Genomic DNA, 14466 nt, shown 5'->3' with positions numbered 1-14466 from the left:
GCAGCTGTCCAGTCCCACTGTCCATGCCGGTGATCTTACGAGTTAGAATCGGACCAATGCCATCACGCTCCCAAACAAAACAGCGTTGGTTTTGGCACGGTCGGTGACGGCATAGCATTAGCATCGCTTAGCTACCAGTACTAAAGTTAGTTAGTTTACAATGACTGCTTAACTTCAAATCTTACCGTTAATCGTGCGGGGCCGGTCGGCAGGGACACACACCTTTACCCAGCACACACCTGTTGTTCCCGTTTGTGTTGAGAGGCAGGCGGCGTTCTCGCCCGAGTTTGCGGCACACAGGGTTTCTGAAGACAGGCCGGGCCCTGCGTTGATTTGGGAAAGAAGTGGACCCAGTTGTTTAGAGACGCGCCGAGAGGGCTCGGTGCGCTGGAATTGCGCGTGTTTATTTCAGCTCCGAGCGGCATGTTACCTGTAGTATTGAGAGAGGTTTTTCCAACTGAGTGCAGTGAAGTACATATACTGCGCGCTAAGGCTCCCGCACACTATTTATAACCCCCATTTGAGTGAGTTTATCTGCATTATGGAGCTCTTTCAAGAATGGCTGCACTGCCACTGACTTTGCTATAATTAGTACGTATGTACTACGATTGATTCGGCTGAGGCGGCCTGGTGCTGCCTGCTTGCACTACCACTCCAGGCCGCAATCTGCCAGACCGTCAGTACTGTCATGTGGTACTGTAGACTATCTGTTTGCCACTTGACTTGCCAGTGGACGGGCAGCCAAAGTTCGGAACAGACACACTCAGCGCTGAAAACACTGATGTATTTGGGCGGGACCGGAGGGTTCTGAAGGGGTAGGCAGGGACTGTGCTCGCGGTAGCGCGCACATTTTTTCACTTCACTTTGCCACGCCCATCATAACCACCACAGCAACGCAGTTTCATCATGGACGTTAAGTCAGCCCTGCAGCCCCGGCCCGACCGACGATGTTAAGGGCAGAGCTGGGCAGCCTGTGTGCAGCAGCAGGCATCGATCAGCTATCTGGCAGCCAGTAAGTACTGCGTCTGCATAAACTAAGAAGGGCCGCGCGGACCCGTGGCTGCCATGAAGATGACACTTATTAGATTTATTATTAATTTGAATATATTCCCTTAGAGTTGGGCAGGGCTGCCTGCTGGCCAAGCGATTAAGAAGTGAGTCGCAAGTAAACGCCGTGACACTGTGACTCACACTCGGCGAGATACATGAAAAACAGGGGGGGGCGGTGTGTGTATATGTGTGCGTCTCTGGGTGTGTGTGTGTGTGCGTGCGTGGGGGGGCTGCGGCGGCGGTGTGTGTATGTGTGCGTGCGTTTGTGTATGCGGCTGTCTGTGTTTGTATGCTCGTGTGGGCGTGCTTTCGGCCAGTCTCAGTAACGCTGTGTGTGTGTGTGTGTGTGTGTGCACGTGCGTGAAGCGCGTCCACACACCCTAAGCGGCTCGTGACCGGTCTGTCTCCCTTGACAGGCATCTTAGCAGCAATAGGTCTCGACGAGACCTAAAAAGGGAGGAGCCATAAGTTCTCCTAGTCTATAAGTTCTCTTAGGAAAGCAAGTAACCCTCCCATCCATGGAGCTGCTGGCATGCTATTTCCTACTGCAACTCAGACCACCACTTTCTATCTCATCTACAGGCTTTCTGGGTAGAACAGAGACTTACTGATAAATTCTCAAATCTGCTCACTGCCTCGTCTATCCAACATGCCCATACCACCCTCTTGGGGGATTTCAAACCTCCACAAAATGCAAGCTAAAAACAAGCATTTACAATGCAATGGTCTCGGCATCATTAAAGGTAGAGCTATTGGCATTGCTCATGACATTTTTTTTTCTTTAAATCATAAATAAATGGCATTGTCATTTACGTTGCCAATACACAGCACTCTGCACCTGCACTCACTGCTCTGCACACTCACTCTGCACACTCACTCTGCTCTCACTGCTCTGCACTCATGCTCTGCACTCACTCTGCGCTCACTACTCTGCACTCACTACTCTGCATTCTGCACTCACTATTCTGCACTCACTACTCTGCACTCACTACTCTGCACTCACTACTCTGCACTCTGCACTCACTACTCTGCACTCTGCACTCACTACTCTGCACTCTGTACTCACTACTCTGCACTCACTACTCTGCACTCTGCACTCACTACTCTGTACTCTGCACTTCACTACTCTGCACTCACTACTCTGCACACTCACTCTGCACTCTGCACTCACTACTCTGCACTCTGCACTCACTACTCTGCACTCACTACTCTGCACACTCACTCTGCACTCTGCACTCACTACTCTGTACTCTGCACTCACTACTCTGCATTCTGCACTCACTACTCTGCACTCACTACTCTGCACTCACTACTCTGCACTCTGCACTCACTACTCTGTACTCTGCACTCTGCACTCACTACTCTGCACTCACTACTCTGCACTCACTACTCTGCACTCACTACTCTGCACTCTGCACTCACTACCCTGCACTCACTACTCTGCACTCACTACTCTGCACTCACTCCTCTGCACTCACTACTCTGCACTCACTACTCTGCACACTCACTCTGCAAACTCACTCTGCACTCTGCACTCACACTCTGCACACTCACTAGTCTGCACACTCACTACTCTACTTTGCACTCACTACTCTGCACTCACTACTCTGCACTCTGCACACTCACTCTGCACTCTGCACATTCACTCTGCACTCACACTCTGCACTCTGCATACTCACTCTGCACTCACACTCTGCACTCACAACTCTGCACTCCCACTCTGCACACTCACTCGGCACTCACTACTTCACACTCTGCGCACTCTGCACTCACACTCACCTTCTGCCTCACAGAGGGATGAAGTGAGCGCCGTTCTACTGGGCAGACCTGGGGTCGGGCGTGAGGGTCGCCAGGGGTGCGCACGTCACCAGGGGCGTGCACACGTGCACAGCAGTGCGCAGCCCCTGCCTGAGAGGACGAGGAGCCCCCGCGGTGTGGACCGGCCAGAGGCCCGATGCAGGCCGCAGTTGCAGCAACCTCCTGGATGGCGGACGCTTCGGAACTGCAGGGTGCTCCCAGAGTCGAGTGATCTCATCCAGTTCTGCATTCTTATGCGAGAAGGCCCTGCGGTGGCAGCAGACGTCAGGAGTGGCGGCTGAGGCCGCTGATGCGGTAAGTGGGGCTTAATTGTGGGGGGGAGGCGGCGGCGTGTGTGTGTGCGTGGGGGGGCGGCGGCGTGTGTGTGTGTGTGTGCGCGTCTGTGTGTGCATGCTGTGTGTATGCGCGTTTGTGCATGCCTTCGGCCTTCAGTAACACTGTGTGTGTGTGCATGCGCGCAAAGCGTGTCCACATACCCTAAGTGGCTCGTGCACCTTTCTGTCTCCCTTGGGAGGCATTTTAACAACAATAGGTCTCGCTGCCGAGACCTAACAACAAGTGACACCATTGTAAATCTCGACAACACAATCAAAGTGATACAGCACGACACACAAACAACACACTCCTAAAGTTGCAGCCTTGATCTGGTCTTCTCGACATCACGAACAGGCCAATGCAAACCACCAGTACCTGGGGCTGCGCTGACCACTTTGCCATTCCTGTCTCCCTGCTGAGCGTGCTGCCAACAAACCAAAGTCAGCACCAAAGAGAAGACCACACCTTCAGGCCCTTCAAAGACCCCATCAACTCCATGTCCAACACCAACACCCTTCTAAACAACTTTATCAATTTTTGGGAAATCTATGTGAACCTCCACGCCCCAATTACAACACCAAGTGCAAGAGAACCCCTCCAGCACAGTGGTATTCTAAAGAATTTGTAGACAATAAACAATACATCTGCAGATAGGGAAGAAAAACCAAACTCGCACAGACCTCTTGATACTGACTTCCATCCGTACAAAACACAGACAGCTCCTTACCTCGGCCAAAGCAAAGTACCACACCATCACCACCAAGGAAGGTATCTTAGTTCAACTGAAACAAGTAAATTGCATGAGGACAACGAATGAGTTAACTCATAAGGCTCTAAAAGCAAACTCTATGAGTGGAGCAGTGTATCCTTTGTGACCTTAACTTTACTAGTATACAGGACTGTCTTCATTCTGGTCTGTTCTTTAGGTTAGAATCCTACCCCACAGCTGCTAAATAATTGTTCCTCACAGATCATGACTGGAAGATCTGGCTTGCATTGCCTTAAAAAATATAAACACGTGTGCACAATTCTTTGCAGATTACACTTCCTCCCTCTCAGCCCTAGCATCATGGTTTGAAAAGCATATGTTTGGTAAATCCTTTCTTGCTAATTTCCAAGGTATAGAATCATGATATAGTTGTCAGAATATTGTCTGACATAAACAGCATGTCCAAACTATTATTTACAAAAATATCACCCCTTTGGAGTTAATAACAGATTCTGTACAACCAACGTGAAGATGTTTTTGTCAAAGATATTTAGTGCATACAACATGTATACGATATTATAACATACAACTGTCTACGAACATGCTGGACAGGTAATCCCAGGCCACGCGTGTTCCTTTCACATAGAGGGAAACGGCTGAAGAAGGATTTATTCCCTTTATTGGGTCATTAAAGGGAAGAGGAGTGGCTGAAGCCAGGTGAGGAGGGTCTAAAGCTCTGTTCTCCTCAGAAGGACCCTCGCCATCAGGTCATGTGAGGATGGTGATGGCCCATAAAACCAGCGCCTTCACCCTGCCGGTGATCCCGCTGGCATGTGGCTAGACTATGGGACCTGGCTACCACCTGCCAGATGCTTGCCTTTACCTTCACAGTTCTCATTATGCCCTTCCTGGAGAAGATCGCATCGACCCTTGACGAGATGGAGCTGCCGTACCTGCGAGCATGGACGCTTCTGTCGCAAACGCCACGGCGAAGCTCTTGAGAACCTCAGCGGGGCCGGCGCTGATGAAGAAGCCAATGTAGCTGCTGGAGGAGTGCAGGTTCAGGGAGACGACTGGCGGAAAGCTGCTCGCGAACTGGTCACCGGCCTTCTTCAGAGCTTCGTAGAGACCGTCCACCTTCCGGTCTTCACACTACGGAAAGATCAAGAGGTTATCAGCCCTAGTGGACTCAAGGGATCACATACGGATCTCGAGATAGGATCATCGCTGAGCCAGGGGCTTCCTCTACAGTGGGATCAGATAAACTGCAGCCGGCAGAAACACAGATCCACGGATCAATTTGCTACCACACATGACCATGAGTGGTCACCATCTGAGACTTGGAAAGTTTATTTTTAACACTGCAATTGTGTGCAAATTGACAACTCCACAGCTTCATCATTACATACTTAAACATATTTTTCTTCAGTTTGGAGATACACTTCAAAATGTAATAGTCAAAGTTAAACAAATCATCTAGAGGTAGTGAAAACAATGAGATTATTAGCTACTGAATTACAATAATATATTTTGGAGATTGACAAAACTGGAGATATTTAGTCAAGAGTTTAAAAAGGTGACAGGCTTATTTTGAAGTTATGATTGAAGGTTAAAAACTTTATAAAGTGTGAACCTTTATCAGATATGCGGGTGGAGGGAAGGCCACTTTGAGGTTTTTTTTTGTAGCCCCTTCCCATACTTGCACACTTACAGGACATGAGTGGCAAACATTTTACTGATGGCCCATTGCAGAGTGCCTCACTGCCACTCTGTTCTCTTTCACTAAAACATAGCACTGTTTTCAGCATGATGCGTGTCTCTTTCCCGAGGGGTACAGTAAAGGCTCCTTTTGGCCAGAGCCTGGTGGCCCCTGAGATGAATTCAAGCCCTCCGAGGGGGACCTACCCCACAGTTTGAAGACCTCTGCTTTACTGGATGCTTTACTAGATTCACTTAATAGATACATGAGGTCGCCATCCTTTTCCAGGACTGCATCTGATTGGTCAATAAAGGATGTGGGTTATTACCATAACTGCAATGAAACATGGGCATATTTTAGTATGGGCAGCCTGGGGTGGGTCTTTGCGGGATCGAGGGAGGGATGAGCCTCTCTCAAATCATTAACGTTAGTTACAGTTATCTCCCTGCCCCACAGGGGATCTGAGCGTCATCTAGTGAACATGCGCACCTCGCTACTCACCGTGAAGAAATCGCAGAGTGTTATATGTGGGAAGCTCTCGTGGGCACGGTTCCTGGAGCACTGGCGCTCACTCTCGACCCAAAACTCCTGCAGGCTGGTGGCCAGCGGTCCAGAGGGGCACAGGTAGAGGGCATACTCCTGCGGAATGGGGTCGTCCAAGTTGGGGTCATGGTGATGAGCGCGGAGCCTGCAAAAGACGAGGTTTTTAATGGACTCATCTGGAGGTTGATGGAGGCTCAGACAGGTGCCTCGCGGCTACTTCAGGCAGAGCAGGAACAGACTGGGCATCCAAAGAAGCCCTGGAAAACTGTGTCAGACCAGCCCCCCTGAGGGCTGTTGCAAGCCGGACCACGGCAAGGAGGGCCTGGATTTACTCCCCTAAAAATAAACTGGAGAACAAAATGGCAAAAATGTTGCATCCTTTCGCTACATATTTAAATGTATGAATTTTTAAAGCACAGTAAATGACTACACTACAGTGCACCAGATTACCTAGTCATACTGACAGACATTCTTACAGAGAAACAAAAAGGCAGACCAGAGAATAGAGAACAGAAAAACTAGGAGAGAAGAGTCCCCATATGATGCATGCAAGCAAGCGCAGGGAGTGAGTCTGGCCACTGCAAAACGGAGGGAGGGCGCAGTAGGGAGCTCTACCCACAAGAACATTTTGAAATCAATGGCAACAAGCATTGGCAAAGCCAATAGGCATTGCCTAAACAAGAGCTATTGGCTTTGGCAATGTTAACACCAGAACATGGGCTTCTATTGTAATTCTCCAGGGCATATTATCAAGGCCATTATCGCCGGTATAGCGGCAGTTTCGTGCCGCTAAATCCGCGATAATTTTAACGCCGTTCGTTGATAGTATGCCCCTATATGTTTCTGTTCAGACACATTATTGTCACTCACTACACAGTAGATTTTATACATAACAAAGAATGTATTTTTTGTAGATATTGAGTATTAGGAGAAGTGTTTTTTAATTGAATTAAATATATTGTAAGTGATTAGTGCAGTCCTTAAATCATTGTCAGGGTTTTGATGTCTCACTTGGTATTCATTGCATTTGACATGCATTAAATTGTTGTTTCTTTTAGGAATTGACACAGCTGATGTTGCTGACTGCAAGACACATTTTTTTAAGTTGCAAGCACATCTATGCTTATTGTTATTAAAAATGACCCCATTGGGTCAATCAATGACTCAGTGCATCTTCCACGTACAGCACTTGTGTTTCACCTGGATGTTGACAAAGGAATGACATTTATTTCCTTTTTTGCATAACTGCAGCATACACCTTTAAAGACGAGAGACATGATTCAGATCTGAGGTACTTTTGCATCAACTTGATTATTATTATTCGTATTTTTTTTGTTGCAATTTTATAAAGGACGCTTTACAGGAGAACCGGCTACATTATACATGGTCAGATTATTATTTTTAAGGCACAGGTACATTAAGAGATGAGCCTAGAATCACAAGATGTTTTGGGCTTGAACATGGCTCCCTGTTCAAGAGTAAGCAGCTCTGATCGGTACGCCACACCCTCTTCCCTCTGCTAGCAGGCAAATGAGAACGCAAAGCTTCGCAAACGCCTCGAGGCGAACAGAGTAAAACAAAACCGACTAATACAGACAGAAGTTTGTCTAGCATTGAGTGACTCGCGCATTCCTCAGACAGGTGGGCAACAGTGGAGCCAGCAGGTGATGGATCTCTTTATTTATTTACTTACAGAACTTTTCATTTTTGTGTTGGTTGCTGCACAGCTGCCCATAGGAATGTTTTTTCCAATACGCGGCCCACAGTTGGTCCGAAAAAAAAAATAAGAGCTATCCCTGATTTTGTGACGTTTGTTTGGACTCCACAGCACTGGCCGCCGCTGTAGTGTCGAGGTGAGGACCGGTCACCTCCTGATCGTCTCTCCTTGACGCTGGAGTTGTAGAGCTGCCATCGTTGCGGGTTGATATTTTGACTACAAACGATGAGAGTGGAAGTGTCACCTCTCTTATGTGAGGCGCGCCTCCGTCCTACCTCAAGACTCTCTACCAGACGGTGATTAATGTCGGTTCCTGGGCAGGTCCAGGGTGGCGGCTTGCCTCCCTTGGGTCCTACCTTGGTGGAGTCCACCTCTGAGCACTGAACTCTCCAGCTCTTTGCAGAAGAGCCCTTCAGTACCTTCCCAAAGACTGTCTGGTTCTTTATTCTCTGGCAGCCCCCATACTCCAGCCTAATAAGACTCCTCCTCAACAGCCCCCCTAAGCCCCTCCTCTCTCTTCCTACGTCATCAGTCACTCCAGCCAGAGACCTTGAGCTGGTTCTCAGACCTCTTGCAGCCATCAGAAGGACTGAACTGCCCAGTGAAGCATTGCCGGCTTCTCATTGGTCCATGACATCACGGCTACTGTGGTGACGCACCGGAAGTGATCACACCCCTTTAAAGGACATCACTTCCAAGATGAAAGGCGCAGATGACATGTCATCATGCCACGTTTTAGGATCACAATTTAAAAGCAGTGATAAATTGGACGTAGTATTATTGTAGGTGTCGATTTAAAATGATTTTGAAGTAGGTGAAAATGAAACTATGAAATTGACCTCTTCATGCTAAGTGTTCTTGAAGCCCAAATTACATGCAACAGAGTTTGCTAATGGAAATTGATTTCGATGAAATGTATCCAATTAAATTGCATCGATTTCCAATTCTCGGTTGCACCTATCTCTTTCGCGCAAATAACCACTCCACGCATGTCTTAGCGTAAAAGGCCATTTATTAGGACAGGTATGACAAACAAATTTCAACATAACATCAATAACAGTTAACAATCCCCCCAACATCATGACCTCCAAACATCATCCATCCACATACTCCACTACTCACTCCAATTCACACCACGACCTCTTCACGCATACCATTCACTTTCCCCTTTCACCTTCATCCTCCTCCAACATCTCCCGTCATCTCACCTCCATCTACCACACCCCCCATCCTGCACCTGTAACCCCCTCCCCGGAAGGGTGATTCTGCTTGTCATGGACTCCCCACTCCTCCCAAGTTCTGCCACCCAGGGAACCCCCGGAGGGCGGTTACCTGCCCCACCAAACGTGCACCTTTCGCACTCAATCTCTCCTACACCAGATAGACTCGTTCCACAACAAGCTGATGGTATCCCACATTTCCATTAGATAGTAAGCATTTCCCATGTGGGAAAGGTGCACTCCGTCATCGCGGAAGAGAAGGGGCTCCATAAGCCGGAGCCCAACATGTGCCAGAACTTTGACTTCGTGAGCATCACAAAAAAGTCTCATCGCCCTATTCAATTTCCGCATGCCCTCTCAATGGCAGCAGGCTTAAGTGCCCCCCTCCAAATCCTTTGTGGCACAAACTCTGTACAAACAATACAGGCGCCAGCCAGATTGCTCCTTATTGCCTCCAGATCCCTCTGCATCAGATGTAACAAGGACACTCCTGACAGTTTTACCAAGTCATTTTCTCACAGGTGGATAACCAGTATGTCCGGGCAACCCAATTGAGAAACCTTCTTCGTCAGCCAGGGCAACAAGTTGCCCCAACGGTAGGCTGACAAAATATCGAAAATAAAATATCGATATGCAATAATATCGATGTTTTAATATCGATGGTATAGTATATCGATGTGCCATAATATCGACAGACAGAATATCGAGGTTAAGGTATGTATGTTAGTAATATCGAAATTTTGTTGTTTAGTGTTATGTATTTTATTTTGTTGTTTATATGTTTGCTAAATATGTTTAGAAATGTATGTTTGAAAATTAGTAATTTTGTTAACATTTTGCGTTTTAGTATTAGAGCGGGTTGTGGGTTTATAGGGGAATAGGGTGGGAAGTAATTTAATAATAATTAATTAATTAATATATGTTTGTAAATATGTTTTATTATTAATTAATTGGTAATTAATTAATATTAATTAGTTAATTAATTAATATAATTTTGGACATATTTTTAATTAATAATTAATTGGTAATTAATTAATATTAATTAGTTAATTAATTATAATTTTGGACATATTTTTAATTAATAATTAATTGGTAATTAATTAATATTAATTAGTAAATTAAATTAATTATAGCTAATGTGCTAATATATTTACTTTAGTGTTATTGTTAATTAATAATTAATTGGTAATTAAATAATGTTACTTAATTTTGGGTAAAGGAGTATTTTTAGGGTTCAGGGTCAGTTTTCAGTTTTTGGGTAAAGGGGTATTTTTAGGGTTCAGGGTCAGTTTTCAGTTCTTGGGTAAAAGGGTATTTTTAGGGTTCAGGGTCAGTTTTCAGTTCTTGGGTAAAGGGGTATTTTTAGGGTTCAGGGTCAGTTTTCAGTTCTTGGGTAAAGGGGTATTTTTTGGGTTCAGGGTCAGTTTTCAGTTCTTGGGTAAAGGGGTATTTTTTGGGTTCAGGGTCAGTTTTCAGTTCTTGGGTAAAGGGGTATTTTTAGGGTTCAGGGTCAGTTTTCAGTTCTTGGGTAAAAGGGTATTTTTAGGGTTCAGGGTCAGTTTTCAGTTCTTGGGTAAAGGGGTATTTTTAGGGTTCAGGGTCAGTTTTCAGTTTTTGGGTAAAGGGGTATTTTTAGGGTTCAGGGTCAGTTTTGGGTTTTTGGGGTACAGGGGTATTTTTAGGGTTCAGGGTCAGTTTTCAGTTCTTGGGTAAAGGGGTATTTTTTGGGTTCAGGGTCAGTTTTCAGTTTTTGGGTAAATCGGTATTTTTAGGGTTCAGGGTCAGTTTTCAGTTCTTGGGTAAAGGGGTATTTTTGGGGTTCAGGGTCAGTTTTCAGTTCTTGGGTAAAGGGGTATTTTTAGGGTTCAGGGTCAGTTTTCAGTTCTTGGGTAAAAGGGTATTTTTAGGGTTCAGGGTCAGTTTTCAGTTTTTGGGTAAAGGGGTATTTTTAGGGTTCAGGGTCAGTTTTGGGTTTTTGGGGTACAGGGGTATTTTTAGGGTTCAGGGTCAGTTTTGGGTTTTTGGGGTACAGGCGTACAGGGTAAAAATAAAATAATTTTAAATTTATTTTAAATCAATTAAATGAAATTAAAAAAAAACATTACATTAAATTATTAAGTTTTTAATTTATTTTAAATGTATATGTATTACTTTTAATTTTTAAATTATGTTATAATGTTTTTATTTAATATTTGTTAAATTATGTTTTTTAAAATTATTTTTACATTATTATTAATACATTTAAAAAAACGATATTTTTTAAATTTCGATATTTTTGTACTACGATATTATTTTTTTGATATTTTTGTACTTACCATTATGTAGATATAATGTCGATATTTTTCACTTCGATATTTTTGTCTCGATATTTTTGTAGGTCGATTTTCTGTCTCTCGATATTTTGTCAGACATTCGCCCCAACGCATCCCACTCTTACCCCACCAATGGACTTTTGTTTTGTTTCTGTCATTCCTTAGTGCCTGTTTTAGTAAATTTCTGATCGTTTTTGCGTTTTCCTTCCTGTGTGCCCCTTGTCTCGCCGCCCTTCGTACTCCCTCCCCGCTTCCCGCCACCGCCGCTGACCCCGCCCCTTTTCCCTTCTGTACCCTCCCCGCTCCCGCCTCCCAGCTGCTCCGCCCACCCGCGCACTTCGCCATATATGGCGACCGTGCGAACGCGCAGCGTTGACGCGCAGCGGGCGCGCCGATTGTGCGCCGAAGGCGCGCCAAAGGTAAGCCCGTCTGCGCCCGTCCGCGACCGGACCGCGCCCAGCGCCAGGACCCCTGGCCCCCACCGACGGAAGCCGACCCGACGAACCTACAACGCCGCCCAACTCATCGCACTCAACCCCGGCGCCATCCCGGGATGCCACCGAGCCACCCCGAAGCACACCCACGGACCCTTCAGCTGCCACGCCTGCAAGTTCTCCTGCGTCCGGACCTACCCTGCACCAGCACCCGCCAAGCCGAACACCAGCAGCAACCACCTCAAGTGCATCCTGCTCAACACCCGCTCCGTCCACAGACACGCCGTCGAGCTCTGGAACCTGCTCGACACCACAGACCCAGACGTCGCCTTCCTCACGGATACCTGGATGAACGCCTCCTCAGCACCCGACATCGCCATCGCCATCCCAGAGGGCTACAAGATCACCCGGAGGGACCGCACCGCCAACCAGACGGGAGGAGGCATCGCCATCATCCACAGGGACACCATACGCATCACGACCAACACCGAAGACACCCTAACCACCGCCGAACACCTGCACTTCCAGATCCACACCGACCCGAAGACCACCCTCAGAGGCACCCTGATCTACCGACCCCCGGGACCACGCACACGATTCAGCGAGGACATCGCCGACTTCATCAGCCCACATGCCCTCCCCTCCGCCGACTACATCCTCCTGGGGGACCTCAACTTCCACCTGGAGAACAACAGCGACCGTAACACCATCACCCTGCTCGACAACCTCGCCAACCTCGGACTCAAACAGCTGGTGTCCACCCCCACCCACCTCGCCGGACACACACTCGACGCCGTCTTCTCATCCAGCAAAGACATCACCTTCAGCCACGCAACAGGACTCCACTGGACGGACCACAGCTGCGTCCACTTCACCTTCAAAAGAACGACGATCCACCACCACCAGCAACAGGTTGCCCGAAGAAGCTGGAACAAGATCACAGCCGACCAGCTCACCGCCTCCCTGAGCCAGCACCCGCCTGCCGGCTCAACGAACCCCAGCCAGGCCGCCGACAACCTCTCGAAGTGGATCAGCAACTGCGCGGACAAACTCGCCCCTCTGAGGAGCCCGCCCAGCAGACCCGGCAGCAGAAAAACCCCATGGTTCACCGACGAACTCAAGAGCTCCAAGAAGAACTGCCGAGCCCTCGAGAAAGTATGGAGAAGGGAACCAACAATGAACAACATGTCCACCCTCAAACTCGCCACCCGGAAACACCACCAACTGATCCGCGCCACCAAGAAAACTGCATACAAGGACCGTCTGGACAACAACGCACACAACTGCAAGGAACTCTTCAACATCGTGAATGAGCTCTCCAACCCCAACGCCGGAAACAACGACATCACCCCATCGCAAGACCTCTGCAACTCCCTCGCCTCTTACTTCCACAACAAGATCGCGGACATACACAACAGCTTCAGCATCCAACCAACGCACGCCACAACCGCAGCAACGCCACCCACCACCACCCTCCGCGCCTGGACCCCGATCAGCACCGAAGACACCATCCGCACGATGAACTCCATCCACTCCGGATCTCCAACCGACCCCTGCCCTCACCACGTCTTCAACAAAGCCGACGCTGTCATCGCACCCCACCTGCGGGACATCATCAACACCTCCTTCGACACCGCCACCTTCCCTGAGAGCTGGAAGCACGCCGAACTCAGCGCTCTACTCAAGAAACCTACAGCGGACCCCACCGAACTCAAGAATTACCGTCCCATCTCGCTCCTCCCGTTCCCGGCCAAAGTCATCGAAAAGACCGTCAACAAACAGCTGGCCGCCTTCCTCGAGACAAATGGATCCCTCGACCCCTCACAGTCTGGCTTCCGAGCCAACCACAGCACCGAGACCGCCCTCATCGCTGCCACCGATGACATCCGAACCCTGATGGACAACGGAGAAACAGCGGCCCTCATCCTCCTGGACCTCTCCGCGGCATTCGACACTGTCTGCCACCGCACCCTAGTGCAGCGCCTTGACAACATCGGAATCCAGGAGAAGGCACTGGAATGGATCACCTCCTTCCTCGACGGAAGAACACAGAGAGTCCGCCTACCACCGTACAAGTCAGAGGCCACCGAAGTCATCTGCGGCTTCCCTCAAGGATCCTCGTTGAGTCCCACCCTCTTCAACGTCTACATGAGCCCCCTCGCGGCCATCGCACGCCAACACAACCTCAACATAATCTCCTACGCCGACGACACCCAACTGATCCTCTCCCTGACCAACGACCCCACCGCCGCCAGAGCCAACCTGCACGAAGGGATGAGAGAGGTAGCCGAGTGGATGACGACCAGCCGCCTAAAACTGAACTCAGACAAGACGGAGGTCCTCATCCTGGGCTCCTCGCCCTCCGCCTGGGACGACTCCTGGTGGCCCCCCGCCCTGGGCACCGCACCCAAACCGACGGACCACGCACGCAACCTGGGCTTCATCCTGGACTCCTCCCTCTCCATGACCAGACAAGTCAACGCCGTCTCCTCGTCGTGCTTCAACATCCTGCGCATGCTACGGAAGATCTTCTGGTGGATCCCCACCGAGACCAGGAAGACTGTCACCCAGGCCCTCGTCACCAGCCGACTGGACTACGGCAACGCCCTCTACGCCGGAACCACTGCCAAACTCCAGAAGAGACTCCAG

The 14466-nt window shown here is 48.6% G+C and overlaps 1 protein-coding gene across 1 annotated transcript in view; it reads right to left on the bottom strand.

Annotated features, from left to right (window-relative positions):
* Window positions 1-14466, bottom strand: part of UBASH3A (ubiquitin associated and SH3 domain containing A) — a 188143-nt gene that overhangs the window by 122684 nt on the left and 50993 nt on the right. Inside the window, exons 3-4 of the mRNA XM_078658361.1 lie at window positions 6093-6279; window positions 4846-5044 (exon numbers count right to left, since the gene is read on the bottom strand). Of these exons, the coding sequence (XP_078514487.1) occupies window positions 4846-5044; window positions 6093-6279 (386 nt within the window). The remainder of the gene's footprint in view (window positions 1-4845; window positions 5045-6092; window positions 6280-14466) is intronic.

Source organism: Lissotriton helveticus, chromosome 8 (assembly GCF_964261635.1).
Source record: "Lissotriton helveticus chromosome 8, aLisHel1.1, whole genome shotgun sequence".
NCBI classification, from domain to species: domain Eukaryota; kingdom Metazoa; phylum Chordata; class Amphibia; order Caudata; family Salamandridae; genus Lissotriton; species Lissotriton helveticus.
Note: the sequence above shows the minus strand (reverse complement) of the source record. Positions and strands in the feature narration are given on the sequence as shown.